The 21,182-nt window shown below is 36.4% G+C and overlaps 1 protein-coding gene across 1 annotated transcript in view; it reads left to right on the top strand.

The window, feature by feature from the left end:
- Nucleotides 1-21,182, top strand: part of LOC111873877 (DNA-dependent protein kinase catalytic subunit) — an 86,909-nt gene that overhangs the window by 40,780 nt on the left and 24,947 nt on the right. Inside the window, exons 26-41 of the mRNA XM_023868935.2 lie at nucleotides 1,615-2,001; nucleotides 2,929-3,109; nucleotides 3,720-4,004; nucleotides 5,075-5,365; nucleotides 6,486-6,755; nucleotides 7,466-7,866; nucleotides 8,646-9,014; nucleotides 9,201-9,583; nucleotides 10,531-10,686; nucleotides 11,960-12,207; nucleotides 13,606-13,828; nucleotides 15,011-15,161; nucleotides 16,424-16,625; nucleotides 16,766-16,857; nucleotides 18,185-18,506; nucleotides 20,820-20,956. Coding sequence (XP_023724703.1) covers nucleotides 1,615-2,001; nucleotides 2,929-3,109; nucleotides 3,720-4,004; nucleotides 5,075-5,365; nucleotides 6,486-6,755; nucleotides 7,466-7,866; nucleotides 8,646-9,014; nucleotides 9,201-9,583; nucleotides 10,531-10,686; nucleotides 11,960-12,207; nucleotides 13,606-13,828; nucleotides 15,011-15,161; nucleotides 16,424-16,625; nucleotides 16,766-16,857; nucleotides 18,185-18,506; nucleotides 20,820-20,956 — 4,098 coding nt within the window. The remainder of the gene's footprint in view (nucleotides 1-1,614; nucleotides 2,002-2,928; nucleotides 3,110-3,719; nucleotides 4,005-5,074; nucleotides 5,366-6,485; nucleotides 6,756-7,465; nucleotides 7,867-8,645; nucleotides 9,015-9,200; nucleotides 9,584-10,530; nucleotides 10,687-11,959; nucleotides 12,208-13,605; nucleotides 13,829-15,010; nucleotides 15,162-16,423; nucleotides 16,626-16,765; nucleotides 16,858-18,184; nucleotides 18,507-20,819; nucleotides 20,957-21,182) is intronic.

Genomic DNA, 21,182 nt, shown 5'->3' on the forward strand with positions numbered 1-21,182 from the left:
TTTTTCATACACAGAAGCAATCCTATCTGTTCACATTATTGGGATGGAGCTGTATCTCAATCACCTCCCTGATGATGTGATCCATATATCTAGAGCTGGTGATTTGTTCTGCTTGCTGGCTGCTTCTTATTGGTTTCTTGTTTGGCTTACTGTTCAGCCCTGAATGTGGAGGTACTATATTCCTCTGAAATATTGGTTGACATATGCCAGACTACACAGCATTATATGGGGGCACGCGGTAGCATAATGGGTTGAGGCACTATGCTACAAGCTGGAAGGTAGCGGATTCGAGTTCCAGTGAGGTGGATTTTTTTCCATTACCTAATCCTTCCAGAAACGAGTACCAGGAATCTTCTCTGGGTGTAAAGAGCAGCCAGTGTGTAAGGCTGACAACTTTACCACCATCTGTGAACCGATTGTCTTGAGAAAATGTGGGAGCTTTGATGTCTCACAACCCTGTGGGCCTTCATGGCCTGTTACAGGGATAGCTTTACCTTATCTTTTTACACAGCATTATATCCCAGGAGACAGACCTCTTCATAACCATCACTGTGAGAACCTTGAATCCATCACTGTACCCTCAGTTCCCAAGGATTTTCTTTTCATTTATTTTGCAGTAAAGTGAGGGTGATTAATGAAAATATCATTCTTTGAAGGTCATTGTTTATTTCAAGGTCTATAAATATATATATTTACTACTTTTAGTGGTACCATTTGATTGAATAATATAATAGACATAAGGGTGAAGTTTGCCACTGTTTATAAAGAAGGCGAATTTATCCAACCTTTTGAAGAATTTCTGTCCTGAATTCTTGAGATTCTTTCAGTCTTTCTTTTCAAAAACATTTTTTTGCATCCGATTCCTTGAACTATACTAAGTGGTGATATTTGTATTTCCATATGAAGAGTTTGGGCAGTTACTGTGGTAATTTCTGGAGGGCTGTCTCACAGTGGCTCAAACATCATACATTTAATGCACCTTGATTTATGGTTTTCCTTCATTTAACATTTAATTTCAGTGACAGCAAATCAATAATCTCAGTGTTTAGTTTCTTCTACTTAAAGATTTCATCAGTTGTGTTCATTTCACTGCTTCCCAAAGAATCTTTAAATCATTGGATTCAAGGGGCAAGAGAAATACATAAATTTGGATAAAAAGTCTGCCAGCCTTCAGAATGTGTGGTTTTAATAGTTATTCTTTTTAGAGTGGGTAGCAGAGATAGGTAGTTCAGAAGTATGTGTGAAGGATAATATAATAAATAATTCCTTCTGCATATAAGGCTAGCATGCTTATGTCTTGGGTTTATAATGATATTTCATATTCTAGAATTTGTTTTATTTATCGCTTTGTACAGTACATGGATCTATACATCCATTCCGCCATATGCCTTCATGGCATAGTGCTTAATTAGTTAAGCACAGTTAAGCACCTAGTACAGATATCTGAATTTCACATTAGTCTGCATGATACATGTTTTGTGCCTGGTCTATGGCTTGTGGTATATAAGAGACCTATCATTATATATGACTTTTTTCCAAATTATTGGTTCCCATACTTCTGTTCTATCACACTGAGCTTTAATGTTACAGAATAAAATATGAGATTGGTTTCAGGTTGGAAGACAAACAACAGGTGAAGGCAATTGAAGCTGTTTTTAAAGTATTTGTTGATGATCAGTATGATCCAAGTGTTCGTTTGGGCTGTGCCCAAAGATTTGTTCGACCTCTCTTACAAGGCTGCAGAAGAAGTGCTGCTCGTGAATTCTACAGGCATTGCATACAAGACCTGCAGGGTATGCTTAATGTTACGTTGGACTGCCGTGGTCAGTTACAAACAGAGCATCAACTGGTTGGAAGAATAGGTGCCTGGAATATACTTGAACCATTATTTGTGCATTTGGAAAGCAGTGAGCTAGAGAGTAAGGAATGTGTCATTACAGCAGCAGCTTTCCCTGGTGCTGTCAAAACTGGCAAGGAGCTTATATCGGACCTCACATCCAGGTACAGAGAAAAGTATGTGTGGTATTGTCTGAAGGCAAATGCAATGAAACCTCTGAACTTTAAAGTTTGTAGGGTTTGTTGAGATACAGTACAGTGCATTTATATATTCTGTATTCTCTGTATAAGGAATTCATACATAACTGAGACCAGAAATTTGAATCTCTTGCTCCGTGAAGTCTTTATTGCATCTGTCATTAAATGTGTATGAAAGACAAGACCAACATGAATGCAACTCTTACTGCTTGTGAAGAACAAACTGATTTACTGAACTTATTACTGAAATAAATTATGTCTAGCAGTAAGGAGTCATGAAAAGTGTTAATGATTTATTTCAGTTTATAATTGCAATGAACTGGGTTACCTGGTATTCAGACATACATGGTTCTCTTCCAAATGTTTCAAAGAAACTTCACAATTTTCATTAAGTTATTTAAAAAACAAATTTTCTATGTGTGTTCACCCATCATGCAGTTGTTTTTCCAGCTGCTATTAGCAGAATTACCTGTCATCCTTCCTGACACAGGCAGTATTACAGTAGAGACTAGGTGAATTTATGATTGTATAGCAGAATATGTACCCAGAATCTTTCACCTATCAATCTGTTATGATGTCTAGGAAGATTCCAAAGAATTTAAGCAAAACATATTGTTTTTACTTTGTATTGGGTTCCTGTAAGAGTTTTTCTCATGCAGCCAGCAGATTCATCTAACCAAATTTCCCGTATGTGCTGGATAGTCAGGGGTTTACTGTAATCTAATTCTCTCCTCACTGACACTTAATTCCCACCCATCTCGAATATCTTATTTTATTTTCTTTGTATTTAAGTTAGAGTAACATTCTTACATCAGTAGCCTTGAAAGTGTATTATATGGTGACGAATCTTAATGCAGCATGGTACTAATTATTGTGCTGATTTATTCATTATAGAGCTTACAAATACCGCAGTGAAACTCTGCATGATAATCTGACAGGAAACGTACAGTTGGTTGAGTTATTCCGACAGTCTCAGTGTGCTGCATTTAATACTCTGGTTGCCATAATCAGCAATGTCAAGTGTGAACTCAGGTTTTTCACTGGACTTCTGTTCAGTGAGAACAAGGCGAAGGAGGTATTGTCATTTTTTACACCAACTCAATTCTGAGAATGTGTTTTATGTTATTCTGTATGCTGTAGTGATCAAGTATATTTGATTTTGATTGAGTGATCTGTCCTTTACAGTCTGAGTATGCATTGAATTTAATCTATAATTAACTAACTAACTCACTGGGGCCAAATTCTTCTTGAGAAGCCAACAGTCACTTTCCTATTCAGGAATTTTGGAACATTTTATGGAACGTGAAGGTTCATTACCCTGTTAACAAGAGTTCACCATTCTCATAGGTTTAAAGTTGGTATTGCCTGTGTATTTTATGGTTTGGGCATTGTTATCATGTTGTAGTAGGACTCTGATATATTATGTTAGGTGACAAAATGTTTACAGTGTGGTTCTTGGAAAGGAAATGGAAGAAACTTTGTTTATATTGGTGAAATTTTTCAGTGAGGGGTTTATAACAGGCTTTTGTTCAATCATTCCTGTGGATTCCTACTGTGATGTGTATGAGCTCTTTTCTTTCTATAATTGATTGACTGATTAACAAAAAATATGGGTTGGATTAATTAATATACATAGTGAACACAAGAGGAGAGAAGAAATTACTGTATGAAATGTATTACATTAGGTGCCATGGGGAAAACTGGTGAACTGCAACAAGGAGTATGCCTTGGCGCTAGACTGGGAAGAGATTCCAGCACGCAGGAAACAGCTAGTGAGCATTCGTTGCCAGGCCCGTGCTCAGAGAAGGGAAACTCTTGGTTTTGCATCACAGTCAGTCCGTTATATCCCAAGTGCATCACAGTACCTATTCGACAGTACACTTAATGAAGATGTCACACTGTTTGACTTCAGTACGTCTGTGGTTAGCACAGAAGCTAGGCCAGGACATGATGAAAAGACACCAAAAGAGGTAAGAAGGGATTTTGTTTTCATTACAAGTGGAGTGAAAATTAATCTTGCAAAAATGAAAGTTGTTAGTTCGAAGTTTTCACAAAAAAAAAAAGAGAGTTCAAGAACTTTTTATAAAATTCTTTGTGAGTTAGAATGATGAAACATTGTTGCTGCTGTAATTAATCCATTGGTCAAGAGTCGTATACTTTTCACCAGTCTCCATTTATATTTCCACTAGGGTAGATTGTTTTTGATGAAGCCTCTTTCATTCTTATCCAATGAGCAGTTGTATTTGTGTCCATTCTTTCCTTTATTATGGATAATTTTTTATGCTTTTCTCTGCATATAATCCTTTAACTTCTCAGAAATCTTTTATTTGACATTTTCATTTTTTGATGGTCTTAGAGGATTCTACTGGCATCGATGTGTACCACATGTTTGTGCCATAGTATCCTTGATTTTGCCACCATTTTTGTAATCCTTTTACTGTACAGATGTTGCATAAAGTTCTGCATTTGGAGTTTAACCCTTGTTCAGTACTTAATATTCTGTAGATACTATTATGTGTACTCTGCTTATATCTTACACTTTTCTGTTTCATATGTCACAATAGGCACATACTATGTCTTATGTAACATAATCTTAATCATTTGTGATATATCCAAATTCAAAATGAAGTATGACTCTTAAAATTTCCCGGATCTTCAAACATTATGTTTTACTTTGTTTTGTATTTTTCCATTTGATGAAACTACTACCCGTATAAGAAACAATTTTAAACTTTCTCCAAGAGTTGTTGTTATGAGACTAAGGTGAGAGACTAGCTGTGCCAAGGGACCCAATGAAGGATTCTTTAGTTTATGGTATCAAAAATATGTAGGAGAAACTGGTATTTACAGAAATTAAGACTAAATGGTTAATACAATTAAAATAGGTCATGAATGTTAATAGTAGATCCAGTAGAATAGAATCAATTAAAATAGGATCAAAGTCTTGTTGGGTAGATAGAAAAATGAAATGACAGCTTTCAGTTCTGTTGTCAGTTATGTGGAAATTTACTGACTGTTGTAATGTTAATCTCCCCTGCAGTCGGGTGCAGAGAGCACTGAGGTGATCTTGGAGTCAGATGATCTCAACATGCATGAATGCATGGCTACTCTGTGTGGTGTGATTGAGCACATGGTGGATCAGGGAATCTCTCCAACACCTGATGCAGAAACAAAAGATGCAGCACTTCCTCCTTGGATGGAAAGTATGCGGAAATGCCTCAGTGATTACAGCCAACCTCGCAATATCAGACTTTTTCTACTGAAAATTATTCTAAATGTGGAATCTAAATTCCATCCATACGCACATCATTGGATGAACTCTATTTTGAAGGTAAGGCATACAGAAACTCTCACTTAAGGAACATCATTCTAGTAATCTTTCCATAAGCTGTCCCTGTAACAGGCTGTGAAGGGCCATAGGGGTGTGAGATGTTGAGGCTCCCACATTTTCTAGACAATCAGCTCATAGATGGTGGCAAGGTTGTCAGCCTTCTGCGCTGTCTGCCCTTTACCCCCCAGGAAGATTCCTGGTACTTATTTCTGTTAGAGGCTGAGTCAACCCCAGGGCCATAGTGCAGCTGGAAGGATTAGGTGAATTGAAAAATTAAATCACCTCATCGGATGCGATCCTGTGACCTCCTGGCTTGTAGCATAATGCCTCAACTAACTATGCTACTGCTTGCTCCAGTAATCTTTCCATTGCTATACATATTTCAAAAATGTTTATGAAATTAGTTTTTTGCAGCAATCTAGAGAGCTTTTTGTGTAGTATGAACATCAATACAGAAGACTTTATAGCAAATATGATAATTCTGTGAGTTGGCTATGCTGTTATAAACCTTTGTTTCAGTTTCATGTTTGCTGTCTGACTACATTAACTTTATTCAGCAAAGGGAGGTAAAGAGCACTGCAGCTTGGCCTTACTGGTATTAAATTGGTTGCACATAAGTGCTTATAAATGAGAGAACACTGACTTTAGGAACTACTAAAGTGATCTTTTCATTTCGCCACTAGAAAATCACCATCAATTCACATATATTCTGCATTGGGTGTTAGTATTTTTCAGCAATGCTAGTGAACCCAGGGGCAGCTATACCTGATGCTTATGTATAGGACATGTTCCACGTAGCAATTGCGGATTTGCAATTGGTTAGTGATACTTTTTAGCAAGTTTAAAATCTGACTGCAGAAATCACAGTTAGTGGGGTGACCATCACTAAAGAAACACTTGTTGCAGGTAATTTAATTTTCTTTCTGCAGATGTTATTGTATGCACAGGTATCACATATTGAATATGTTTGTATGTGAATAAAATATATGCTTTGTTGTGAAATCAGAACTAGTGTTGTAAGTGCAGTATGTCAATAAATACAGTACTGCACTTTTTTATGACTGTATAACCAGTGACTGAATGTTCTTACCTGTATGGAAACTGTACTTCTTGTGTGCAGGCAATAACTGATGGAGTTGTAGGCAGGGCTCCCAATTACTTGCTGTCAGATACTGTGGCAATGTTGGCAGATTGGTGTAGAAAAACAACATCCTTACCTGCAAAAAGTGATCATCATCTAGTAAGCCAATTACTGTATTTGCTGATAAGTAAGGTGCATCATGATCGCAGGGATGTGTTCAAACACAATTTGGAGCTTATCCGCACTGTAGTTGAATTGTGGAAACCAAATTTTGATATACCTGTTCAGCTGCTTTATGACATGATTATGGTGAGTACAGTATTTGAACATTTATCTGGGGTTCTGGTAGTTGCTTATTAACTAGGTAGCTATAGTTATTACCATTTAATTTATTTATAAATATTCTGCTTTTTGGCTTTGGTGCATTCACAATGAAATTAAAAAAAGAAAATATATCTATTAACTTTGCCATGTCTGTCTCCATGTGAAAACTTATGATCTGTTGAACAGATTTTCAGAATATTTTATGTGGGGTAGTTTGGCAACTTCTTCCAATTCTGGTTCAGATTTGACAAAAATAACTGGGATAATTTTCTTCATGCACTTCAGGTGTAACTTGCTAAACATTTTTTGAAGCAAAAAATGTTACAGCCAGAAGTCATAGAGAAAACTGAAACATATATTTTATGTCCAGTTCCAGACATAAGCACAGATTGCTGATGTCTGTTATTGATGATGATAGTTAAATGAAGCTTTTTCCCCATATTAATTTATAGATCACATGTACATAGATGTATATTTAATTAAAGAAAAATTGAACAGGGGGAAAAAGGTGCTGGAATTGTTAAGCTATGCATACATTTCCTACCTTGTTCATATCATGAATCAGTTATAATTGTTGATAGTGGAATGAACTTCTGTGATTCTAAACCCTTTCTGTCTGCATTATATTTGGTCTAAGAACTGAGAATACATTCTTTTTGATCAGATGTATAAACTAATGATATTTCATGATTTAGAAACATGACAGGAAAGATCCTACAGTTTCTGAACCAGGGATTCAAGTAGCAGCCATTATTTTGGCCAATCGATTGGAGCCTTGGAGCAGCACAGGAAAACTGCAATTCCTACGTGCATTGTTAAGAAATATAGACACTGAGAAGCGAAGCATCTTTCAGTCAAGTGCTGAAGTGGCAGGCATGGCACTTGAACTACTGGCTGCTAATGGAAGTGGAATGCTGGAGGGTGATGATGCAGAGTTCCTCTCTGGGATTGTTGACAAGTTAAATTTAACCAAAGATCAGTCAAAGGACAAGTTCCTAACTTGCTTATTTGCCGTCCAAGAATACTATCCACGCATAGTGGATGCATTTATGAATCATGTACTGTTTCATTTACCGAAGACGTACGGCATATTTAGGTGAGTGTGTGTTCAGAATTAAGTACTATGTATGGTCTATAAACGGAGAATCTTATACAGGATATGAGTAATAAACATTGTCATATTTTCGTAATTTCAACATCTGATCTTTATTGTTAATTACGTACGTATGTGGTGGATCTGTGGAAGGGTTCCTGTGCCAGGGGTCAGAGATATGAGGCAAGCTGTGGGTTCTTCGGCATGCCTTTCATGTCCCTCACATCTGACAAAGTTTAAACCTTGTGATTAAGATCAGTAAAATGTCCCTGCTCTTGTTTGGAGTCCATTTTAAGTTTTATACCACCACCACCATTATCATTCTGACCATATAAGTACAAGCCAGTAAGTCCAAACAAATTAAATTTGAAGGCAGTAGAATTTAACATATTTGTGGTGTCCCTTCTGACAGCTTTTGCAATCCGTATGTACTTTTGATGAGTATTTCTGCACTTTCTGACTTGTTTATTTTATTTATCTATTTGTTTACTAATGACATTTTCATTTGCTGTGATTATGTAGTTTCACATGATAGGATGATTGGTGAATATTGAAATGAAAGGGATATGGAACAAAATGGTTGTGGCCTGATTTAAGGAATTGTGCTGTCCTGTACTTGAAGGAACTCAGGGAAAGTATGAGGAACCTCATCAGGATTGCTGGTCTCCTGGCCAAAATTTGAGCCCTGGTCCTGCAGAATATGAAGCAGGAGTGCTAACTGTCAGCCACAATGTTTGGTTCTGACTCAGTGTTTTAATGTATATCGGCTTATTTTATTACAGAACAATGTGTCTGAAGATAGTGTACTCAAGATTAGAAATTCTTGGTGATGATACGTATGCAGAAATGAAGAGTAAAAATTTATTTAAGACATTAAGTGACCGCGATCCTGATCAACAGAACCTTGCTCTCAGTATAGTTCATAAAATGGTACCTCATTTGAAACCTGAGCAGTTGGAGGAACTTGTACATGAGATTTGTAAGTTTGAAACACAGCGGAGTGTAAAGTGTCGATCAGTGATGTATGAAATTCTGAAGTGGATTTATGATCACTGTCAGGATATTGGAGGGGTACTTATAGAAGAAGCAAAGGGAATACTGCTTAAGGGATTGAGAGATGATGATCCACATCTTCAGGACAGCATTTTTGAGTAAGTGAAACTTTTAATTCTTACATGATTCATACAGATGTGTACCTTTGGTTTTGAATTGAAAAATTTGCAGCAAGTTTACAGTTGTTTCCCTGTCTCTGTGAGGCAGGATATGAAAGAAATGATCCATGAAGAGCACTTACAGAATCAGCAATTTTACATTATATTTTGACTTCTGTTGTGTAGGTATTGGAACAGTGATGCACAGCAGCGAGATGCATCTACATCTGATCGGCTGCTTTTCATTTTAACTGATCTCTACTGTCCAGCTACAGAGCATATTTTCCTTGGCTATTCAACACAGTATCTATTAGAAGCTACAGCTGGGACCCCTGACTACAATCAGAAAATATTCAAAGAGCCATTGCAAAAATGTCAGTTTGAAGACTTCAGAATGCTTTTATCATGGCGTGCCCAGAATGCCACAGTTGCACCAATGTTTGCAGATACCCTGGCAAGTCAGCTTATTCAGACCCAATCCCTGAGTGGCACTGGAGAGCATACTGGTGCAGGACCCCTCTTAAGAGCAACACAAGCAAGTTTAGCTTTCCAGCCTACTATAGAGCAAAGTAAGCAGTATGTACTTGTCGCTGGTATTTTCCCATACTGTTAGCATCTGCTGTGTCCATACATTCACTGTGCAAAATAACAACTTGATAACTAATGAACAGGAGGTGTAAGGGATTGTAGCATGCACAATACAGAACCTCTTCTATCTTAATGCAATTTCATCTTTAAACTGCTAGCCCTTTTTAATCAATAACCATTATGTCTACGGTGGAAGAAATACTGCTTGTTAGCTGATCATCCAACCGTTTAAACTCCTTTAAACATTAAATTCTTATATATTTTGGGGAGTATTCGGCCTCTCTATCAAACCTGATTAAGAATATCTTCTGGGATGTGATGCTTGGTAGTCTGGTAGAAGTTCACAGTGTTTCAGATGAAGTTTTGCTTCTTTCTGATTGATTGACTTACTCAACCCTGGAGATGGAGGCAGTACATTCATCCAAGATGTCACTGAATTTCTGCTGGATTGTATGGCTTCAAACCTCAGAAGACATTATTCCTCACAGTCACTGCTATGAGAACCTTAACTGCAATATTGTTAAAAACAGTTCAGTGCTACCAGTATTACATGTCAAACAGATCGAAGAAGAGACTATTTAAAATCTTTCTGTTAAAATTATGTAGCAGATTTTAGACACAATACAGACTTAAGAGATTTGCGTGCATTTGTTACGGACAGAATGGAAAGACAGTGAATAGTACAGAAAATTTATGGTAAGAACTCAGTTTATTGGGGCTAAATATACTTAAACATACAGTGTGTGTTGTAACATTCTATTTCCATGGTATGTCTAGTTGTAAAAATGTATGTTTGTGAGACCTTTACTATATATATATATCCCAATGCCAAAAATAGTAGTATTTCTGTGACAGGTTGTTACCTCAGCTGAGCATTAAGTATCTTGTCACAGTTTTTTCTTTCAGAAGAATAATGTTTTTGTTTCAGGTGGAAGCAGTATTGGTAGCTTGCCATCATTTAGCTTGAGTTCTAGCTTGCTCTTCACCACTGGCAGTTCTTTTGAAAACCAAAGAAAATCGTACAAGATGGGACCAGGTTTTGGCAGTAGCAAGTTACAACCCATACCAGAGGTGTCTGATGAAGGTAGCACAGAAGGAGAAATAAGAATGTTTAGACATATATTTCCTTATTTCATATACACAGTTTCCATTCAAGAAAACTGATACAGAGCATACATTTCTGTTGACACAGTGATACTGAAATGTATGACAATTGCAGGAGTGGTATACTAGCTAAAGTGAAAAGTACTAAATTTTCCAAAGACAAAGAAGAAATCCTTTTTATGTAAGGATATATAGATGAAAATACGTATGAATTCTGACAGTTGTTCTTTCAAACATTGTTTCATAATTTTATAATAAAACATGGCCGATATATTTTAATTTGAAAGAAGAATGCAAAACTTTTAAAACAGAATGGCCGCGGTAAGAAATTGAAATGTTGGGAACTTTTATACCTCATTGCATTACAGATGACAGCCTGGAATACACAAACATAACTGGTTAATATTTCTTTTGCAAGCAGTGGATTTCATCACTAAATTGTGGAAAAATCTTAAATGGAGGTACATAGTTTAACACAGATTATTGACTTGGGTTCATTGAAATTACATGTTAAATGACAGGAAACCTAAACTGAATATCAGATGGGGGTTTCACTGTAAATGATTCCTCTGTCCTTGTTCACTTATTTGGAAATGGGCTTTTAGTAACTGTCACACAATGTTCCTGAAATGTTGAGGTGCACCATCTTGCAGGAAGACGATATTAGCAGATCCCTCTAGCTGTGAAAAAAACATAATTTTCTAACATGCCCAAATACATGTTACTGTTAATTTTCTTTATATGAAGACAAATGGATCTATTATTTCTGTTCACTAGCGCACACCAGACATTTGCCTTACAGATACCTTCCTCTTGCCAATAATTGATGAACAGGGAAACCAGGTTAAGTGGCATGGTGATATGTTAGTCAGTAGTTTCCAGACAGGGACAACAGGTAAAGTGACATGGTGATGGGTTAGAGTTGGATGGGTGACCGCATAATTTTCCCCTGCCTCTTTTGCCACATAGTACACCAGTAGAATCAGGCTTTGAAGTGACAGACTCATGTTTATATTAGCAATGTACAGTCACTGACCACACAGACCCTGATGAGGAAGATTCTGAAATATTGGATTTTTACTCAACGCTGATGCAGCTGATCATCCTAGAAGATTTTACCACATTTATTCACTCTGAAAGCTTGAAACGTTAAATATTGAAGTACTATGTCTTGTTTCTGATTTGTTTATATGAATTTGTTATCTCAGTTCATTCCTGTAATGAACTAATGAGAAGCTGTATTCTTTCTGCAGTGGATAGTCGCTCTGATCGTTTGGCTCCAAATTTGCATCGAAGGTTTCTGCGTCGTGATGATCAAAAGCGGATCTTTCATGCTAGTCGGGAAATTCAACGCTCAGCTAGGCAACAAGAGCTAGAACAAGAAAGAGGTCGCCGCCTTGAAGCAAATATAGCATCTTTCCGTGAATATCGCTCTGGGGATTTCCCAGACATTGAAATATCCTATTCAGCTATTATCAAACCAATGCAAGAACTTGCCAAGGTAACAATTCTGCCTGAGTGCTTAGTACTTATTTTGCTTATATTCATTACTTCATTACAAATTATTAATATGGAAAAGAGATTGCTGAAATAGAATCTGTGAAGTGAACACAAAAATTATGCCGTTAAGAAATGCCAACCCTTTTGCTGTGTTGCTCAAGGGTTTTCCTCCAGCATTAACACATGAAGTTACAGAGCATGCGCAGTCTCTAATGCTTTGCTTCTGTGGTAGTATATTGTGACAATCTAATTTCATGACAGCTTGTTTTTGCAGAGAAGAGAGCATAATCCACTGCACATTTCGAGTTTGACTATTCTTCAATCAGATATTGTCTCAGGAATCAAAGAGATTGATTCATTGCTTAAGTGTTGAATCAGTACTATCAGGAATCAAACTGCAGTGATTTAGGAGCCAGCTGGTTTAACAGTCACACTGTAGCCTACTAATTTAGGGGGTACTCAAGTTTGAATCTCATTCACAATACTGTCTATCCTGGTAGGTGTCTTCTGTGGTTTTACTCAGGCTGTCCAGGTGAAGGCTAGGATTGTACCTTCAAATAGACCATGACCTCCTTTTTCCAAAATTGTTCTACTCAGTTCATTGCTATCTTCCCATTTCATTTGATACTGTATGGCCTGTGCAGCTGAATCAGTGCTGCCACATAAATTAAGAAATGATGAATCTGATGATTTTGTACTAACATGTGATTTGGCTGCACCAAGAGCGAAGAAAGGATTTTAGGCCAAGAACCTTCTTATGGAAAAGAATAATTCAGAGATCCAGATATTATAATAAGTAAAGCTATCTCTGTTACAGGCCATGATGGCCCATAGGGTTGTGAGATGTTGAGGCTCCCACACTGTCTAGACAATAGGCTCAAAGATGGCAGTAAAGTTGTCAGCCTTACACACTGGCCGCGCTTTACTCCCCAGGAAAATTATTTAATTAATTCCTGGTACTCATTTCTGTTAGAGGCTGAGTAAACCCCAGGGTCTAGTGCAGCTGGAAGGATTAGGTCAACTGAAAAAATCCAATTACCTCATCGGGACTTGAACCTACTACCTTCCGGCTTGTAGCATAGTGCCTCAAGCAACTATGCTACTTCGTGCCCCAGATATTATAGTATACTCATAAAATATAGTAGTGAAAACCTTTTAATGTCGCTTTCCATTTCTCCGCTGAAGAAATATGAACCTGGAAAGAGTTTTAAATTGTTTTCAAATTCCTGGACTTTAAACATAAAGGAATTCATGTTGAGGATATAAACAGCTTCACAGGTGTGTAATTGTAATGTGAAATTACATTTTTGGTGGTGTTTTTTATTAATTATAGTATTGACATATTTTGAATATTTTGTCTGTTATATAGTGTTTGTTCTATTTCCACATGTGTTTGTAGCGGGATGCAGCAGTTGCTCGCCACTTATTTGTGTTGCTGTTTGATGGCTTGTTGGGAGAGCTATATGATGAGAAGGAGGTCTATACACAGAAAGTTCAGAAAGCAATGGGAAGCATTGTGAGCACTACCAAGGACTATACAACTATGGTTATGGGCGCTGTGATGGAAATTGCTCTGTGTCATAGCAGATATATTACACTGCAGGCAGAGGACATTACGACAGGTATTTTGACACTTTTCCATTGATTATGATTTAAAATGTTAATATTGAAGGAAGTTTGCGATAAATATATAGTAGGAATTTTGTTGTATTTCAGAAGTGCTGCAACACTATGCAGTGGCTAGCGTTTTCCAACTTGATACCTCGATATATAGAGTCTTCATTGTACCTTCGCAGATTATTGGTTGAATCACCACTTAGTCCATGTTTTCATGTAAATTCACTACATGTTTCTGCAGACGGGGCCATCATCCTACTGTAACACTACCTACATAGGTCTCAAGGCCTATATAGTATTACAGTACAGTGAAGCAGTATAGCAGTCACAGTGATCATGTGTACCTGATGATGACACTATGTGACTGAAATATGTCCTAAATTTACAAGAAAATATGCACTTGGTGGTCTGTGAAATCATATTTAATACCTTATTGCATATATCTGTATAAAATGATAAACAAGTTCTGCAAGATATCGAATACAGTATTACCAATTTGATAGACCTTCAGTTGAACTTGCCATTTTGTGTGAATTTTGGATTGTGACCTTTGCTGAAACAGTTTTGCTACAAGAGATTTTCTTGGGATTCACTTATTTTCTGTATGCTAGCCTTCATTTATGATCAGAATCATCTACTGAATAACCCTGACAGTTGATTTTTTATCACCAAATAATGTATCTTTCATTAGAACAAAAGACTTTTATTTACATTTATTGGCTTCTTATTTTTGTATTATCAGTGTGTTAATCCTCTTTCTATGCAGTGAAGTGCTGATTTAACCCAGTAAGCAGCATGCTGTTTCAAACTGACGAACACAGAATTTTAAAATATAAATGTTGGAATAATGTGTTAAAGTTATATCAACGTTTATAAGTGTTTCCAATTTTTTATTACTACAAAGTGAAATAATTTTCTTTTTGCGTTCTTCAAATGTTAAAAAAAAAGTAGGTGTATTTCTTACAGAAAAGAATTCTAGCAGTCTGGTATTTTGTGTGAAAGAGCTGAGAATTGAATTTCCTCAATTTTTTCTACATGACATCTTTTAAGTTTATAACATATAACTATAACAACTCTTAGCATAGATTGTGCATATGTATTTGGCTGCATTTGGAAACAAAGTACATTATACAGCATTGTTCCGTTTATTGTATGTATCCTGAGTCATGTAATTCTTACTGTTGTAGTATCACGGTTTAGTGGATTACTGGCTTTGGGCTGCCTGTCATTAGAGGAGATATTAATACAGAAGGATACTGTTAGTGAAGCTGGGTCTTCCAAGCGCTCCAAGACATTTGAACCATCCACTGAAGAAATTCTTTGGCTTTCACTGGCTGAGTAAGTAGCTGTGAACTGGAACTGAGCAAGAGAGTATGTTTAAATATGTACCATGGATGGTGTTTCCAGACAGTTCAGGAATACTTTGTGTATGCATATATTTTATAGAGGTTTTCAGTACTTATATGAAACTTTTAATTAATTTGAAATTTCTCTCTTAGTAAACTGACACTTGCAGCATGACCTATTGTGCTTTAGTATGAGGGTAAGTCAATAAGTAAGTTAGAAATGGATATAGAACTTAAACAAATAAGAGTACCAATTTGAAAAATGCTTTTATTTCTTGACATAATCTCCCTGTACATTGAGGCACTTGTCCCATCGTTTCACAAGCCCCTGAAAACCAGCAGCATAAAATTCTTTGGGCTGCTGTCGGACCCAGGNAACCTGTCATGCGACTTCAATTTGTTCGGCCCTCTTAAACATCATCATCTTTTGGCTGAACATTTTCCTGGCAATGAAGCTGTAGAAAGTGAAGTCACCGCCTGGTTCCGACAGCAGTTCAAAGAATTTCATGCTGCTGGTTTTCAGGGGCTTGTGCAATGATGGGACAAGTGCCTCAATATACAGGGAGATTATGTTGAGAAATAAAAGCATTTTTCAAATCAGTACTCTTATTTGTTTAAGTTCTATATCCATTTGTAACTTACTTATTGACTTATCTATGTACTATTGCTAACATGCTTATTACTTTTCATGGGCTGGTTCTTCACAGTAATGTTGTGATTGGGGTCTAGGCAAAACTTAAAGATGATTATTACTCATAACAGTACACCTTGCCCCCATATCCTAGCCAGTACCAACCCCAAAATACTCCAGTTCCTACACATGGGCAATTTAATGTGTAAAAACTGTATTGATAAAACTTTAATGTGCATAGGAAAATTGTGAAATATGGGACATTTTCTTAGCTCCTACTAAAAAATATTAGATCAAAACCGTATTAAGTCAGATTTGAAGTTCCCATGGGAGGACTATGAAGGATACTCTCTTCTTGATTGGGACACCATACAATTTGGTAGATGTTTGCCAACATTTTGGAGGAACCTGCTGCCATCATCTTCAGAGTCTACCCCATAGACGGAGGCAATACATTTCTCTAGAACATCAGTAAACATCTACCAGTCTATACAACTTGAAATCCCAGAATACAGCATTCTATAGATTCATGTCACAAATATCTTATATCAACAGTGTTGTTATTTCACCCTGTGGAAGAATTTGGTGTTGGTGTAACATTTTGTGTTTTTACATGAATCTAGCCTGTATAAACATATGGATGAATGGGATGTGGTTCGAGGAATATTTCACAAGTATCTCAACTGTGGAGAGAATGTCCATAAGGCCCTAAAGTGGGAAACATCAGGCCATTGGGATAAAGCCAGAATGGAATATGAGGCTGCACTCTCTTCTATGGATGATCAAGACGGTTTGAGTGACTACTATTATGAAGCACTGTATAAGGTATATTCTTAATTTGTAATTTTGTTTTCCAAAAGTATTTATGGACTTGATCTGTTTTTATGTGTCTGCCTGTCCATTTTATCAGTTCACAGAACTGCATTTTCTGTTTCTTTTCATGTATCAGAAGTGTTTTGTTGCAGTGCCTGGCCCACCTGTCAGATTGGAAAGGATTGAACAATCAAGTGAGAAGGCAGGTTGAGAACAACTTGGATCAGTTGTGGACAGATGAATGGTGAGTTTAGAAAGTACAAAAGAAAGACAGTCAATCATTTATGGATTTGGCCTTATTTTGACCAGCAAGTTAATGTTGTGCTTTGTAATATGTAGTGTGTTTAGACCATGGAGTGGATAATTTAGAGACTTTTTACCAGTAGATATTAAAGCCAATTAGATGCTTTTTGCATTACACTTTACTGTGTTTAAATACCAGATAATATTCAGTTAAACAGATAAGTTGATAGGATGTAGAATTGTCAATAGGTAAATTAAGAGAGCACCTAATAATTGTCCACCCATTTTATTTATAGTTTATTTAATGACGTCAACATTTCAGACTGTATAGGATTGAAAGGTAGGCTTATAGTGAATAATGAACTGAAAATGATATGGAGGAAGTGTTTTTGCCATAATTTGAAGTATGATCCTGGCATTTGGCTGGAAGGGCTCATGAGAGATCCTGTTATTCACCCACTGAACTTCTAGCTTTCCACTGATTCAGAAATTGTGAATGAAATACGTAGAACTGTCATCTGAGATAAGTGCATTTTCCTATATCTACTTTCTGTTCGGCATAGTATGTTAAATCTACATTTGTGTCACACTTTCATGTATTGAATTTTAAACTAAATTTTGAAATTTACACTACATTTTCACTTCCATCTAGTTAGTATAGGAAAGTCTTATTACTTAGTACAAATTTGGAATTGATGGTCATTTTCTCAAAATCAGCTTTTTGTGTCAAAGAAATATGTATAATATAAAGTAAAATTTTATGTGTCCTGTATGAGAATCCATTGGAGCCACTGTCTGGACTGGATCATTGGTAGTACGAATATGTCAGATTTGTATTTGGGAGGTATCCAATTGGAATTATAGCTGGGGCATCAACTATTTTGTGTGCCAGCTCTAAGGATGAGGATGTGTCATATGATATTCATGCGTTATAAAGAACTGAGGAGTAAATGGTCATAGCCTTCAATCTTGGCACTCAGCAGTTGTAATCGTTAAGTTTTACTGTAATGTCTTATGACACCTTTTATTCTGTTTAAAGGCACACTGCCTGGCCACGAAACCATATGTTAATTGTCAGAGAGCAAAGCTTCCTGGATAAAGTTAATGGGTCAGACAAAGGTGACAATTATTTGGGCTTTCAGGCTCAAAGTTGGTACATGCTAGGCTGATTTTGTTCACCTAATTTATCTCTCACATCCCAACTTCATAATTTTTCAGACTGTGATATTGAACTTAAATATTTAAGAATAAGTTTGTTATTGCAGATTATAATAAGCTTATTCTTAATTTGATTATGTGCTACTCATGGATTTCTTTGTTTTTTTAAGGTTACAGGAAAAGCTGCTTCCTCAGATACTTTTGTCTGAAATTCAAATGATGTTGGACAAAGGCGTTGACAGCAAAAGGGAACAGTTCCTTCAGCAAGTTGACAGATGGTTGAGAGACAGAGATAAGAGTGATTACCTTTCAAGTCACTACTGTGAGGAACTGGCTGCAATATTTCTTATACAGGATAAATTAGATCAAGCCCAGCACCAAGTAGAACATAGTTTGACAATGTTTCTTGATAGTTGGGCAGCACTGAACCCTTCTTCACATAACTTGCGCACTAAGCAACTTCTGGACCTCCAAAAGACTGCAGAGTTAAAGGTTTGTGCATTTACTGGATTAAATAATTTTTTCCTTCTGGAAGAAAATCATTGAGAGTGTTATCTGTGTAATACTCCCTTCATTTGAGGAATGTGCAAGCAGCAGAGGAGTATTACTTGAATATATTATGGGAAGTTGACATATCTTCCAAATATAAGTAATTTATTTAGTAGCTTCCTAGTAGAAAAATTATGTGTTTATATTGGTCATGAACTGTGAATTTAATTTTTGTGATATTTATTATTAAATTATAAATTTGAATACAAATGAATAACTTAATTCATTGAGTCCTATGGCCTGCACCTTTAAAAGTACAGTTATCAGATTACAAGAGTAAAGTAAATACCCAAGAAATGCCATATTGGAAGGGTTGCTTTCCAATTGTTTGTCTGCAACCAAGCTGTCAGTGGATTTTTATGAAACTTTGTATAACCAAAAAGGCAAGAAACATTAAAATGTATTTGAACCATTGTGGTCAGTCATGACAGTTGGTTGAAGGACCATGTGATCTTTAATGGTTAAATATTCATGAAACTGAGCACACAGCTCATTTGGCTCATGGTATGGTCCACTGTACCTTATTCTTATACTCCACAACTCATCATGACATTATATTCCCTTCCCCCAACTCCTTAACATATCACTTTCATATCTGTGCTCTCTGCCAGTCCTATCTCATGTGTCTGCTTTGAATGGATGGCTGTTGGGCAGTACGGTGTTGGATCACCGTCTCTTTCTCTGATGCTCAATGTGAGGGCACGTAAAACTCCATTTTGGGCTCGCTGCATGTTGATTTCAAAATTTGGGTTTGGATTTGTGCCAGCTGGAATGCCAGAAATAAGGGTGCATCTGTTGTTAGCTATTGCTTAATAATGGTAATGTAATTTGCTGACCCCATATGTAACAAGGTATTTCTGTTGTTTTGATTTGCCACATTGGTTATACTCAGGAATGTTTAAGGTTGTTGATCAGGTGAATTTGTTTGGAAATTTATATAACCTTTTTAACTGTATTCATGATTATCATACTATGTATCACTTCTTGTTCTGTGGCTGTACAAGTAGGACTTGCCTGCCTTGTTAGGCATGATATTTTGTATATATTGCTTACCAGTTCTGCATGTCATGTTCTCGATTGCTTTCGAGAACAAGACACACAGCACAACACACAACAGGAGAGAACACAACTCACCAACTCAAACACATATGCACATTGAGAGGGCTTATATATTAACAACGTAAGCAACAAGAGAAGACAGCAGTTTCCTCGCTCAATAATTTTAACACCTGATGATGACCACATTGGTCAAAATATGTAGTGAAGGACTCTTAAACTTTTAAAGTGAATAACTTTTAATAAATTTTATAGAACATAGTGTTGCACATGAGACTGTGTAAAAAATTTGCAAGGTGTTAATTATTTGCTTATTAAAACTGTTTTGTTATGCTACATTCTTTTTTTTTCTTGTAGTCAAGAAGCTTTGAGGGAGTGTAATTAAGCTGTATGAACAGATTTACATAATTAGTCCACATATATGAAGCACTGAAACCCACGACTGAATCAGAGATAATAAAGTGGCCCAGTTATAGAGAAATGTTTGAGCAAATGACACTCACTTTCAGAACAAAGAAAGCAAATTACAGAATTTAATACATAAATATCTAAACTACACACTCCCATACACAGTGAACTCTTCTTCTTGTAAATGTGTTTCTAGAATTTGGTCTGCCATGAAAGAAATGCTTTCAGTATGACTGAATCAGAGATAATAAAATTACCAAGTTATTGAGTAATGTTTGCTCAGTGACACTCACTTTCAGAACAAAGAAAGCAGATTATAGAATTTAATACATAAATAGCTAAACTATTAACCCCGATATAGATTGAACCCTTCTTCTTGTAAATGTATTTCTAGAATTTGGTCTGCCATGAAATAAATGCTTTCAGTTATGCAAGCAGGTATCATTAACAGAATATTGATTTTGTGGTCTTCACTGTATGTGAAGTGAAATAATAACACTCTGTTACATTATATCTATATTTCTCAGCAGTTGATCATTTGTTTCTGTACTAGCATCATTGTCAGTTTGTAGACTGTTGGTGTGATGTGCTTGAAGTTGCTCACAATTCTCAAATGAATATGGCATGAATTCTCACTGCTTCCTTCATGCTTTTCCAAATGAATATGAATATGAATATGAAATAACAGAAGCCATCTAAACAATATGTGCCACCTGTATAAACTATGGTAAGTTAAACTGGACACATAAGTTTAAACATTTTTAAATGTATTTTGTACTAACTGTGTTTCAGGCCTGCCTGGCATTTGCCACAAATGGTGAACACTCAAAGCAAGAATTATTAGCAAAAGAGCTTGTAAAAAGGTGGAACAAGAATGTTCCCAGTGCCTTTGACTCTTTGCTTCGTTGGGACATTAGAGCGATGTACAGGTAAAATAATTAGTGTAATATTAATAAAAGTTGTGGAGTTGTCAATATATAGGTAATGTAGAATTGGCAACTTACCAGTATGTAGGTAATTCTTATGGGTTTTATAGATTCCTTCAGTTTCTTAAGTAGAGGGACCAATGGCTACTTATTTTTGTATATCCTTTAAGATGACGGTAGAGCACAGTTCACTTGAGAAAAGACACTGTGTTCCTTGACAGACTTGTAT

Source organism: Cryptotermes secundus, unplaced genomic scaffold (assembly GCF_002891405.2).
Source record: "Cryptotermes secundus unplaced genomic scaffold, Csec_1.0 scaffold459, whole genome shotgun sequence".
Classification (NCBI taxonomy): domain Eukaryota; kingdom Metazoa; phylum Arthropoda; class Insecta; order Blattodea; family Kalotermitidae; genus Cryptotermes; species Cryptotermes secundus.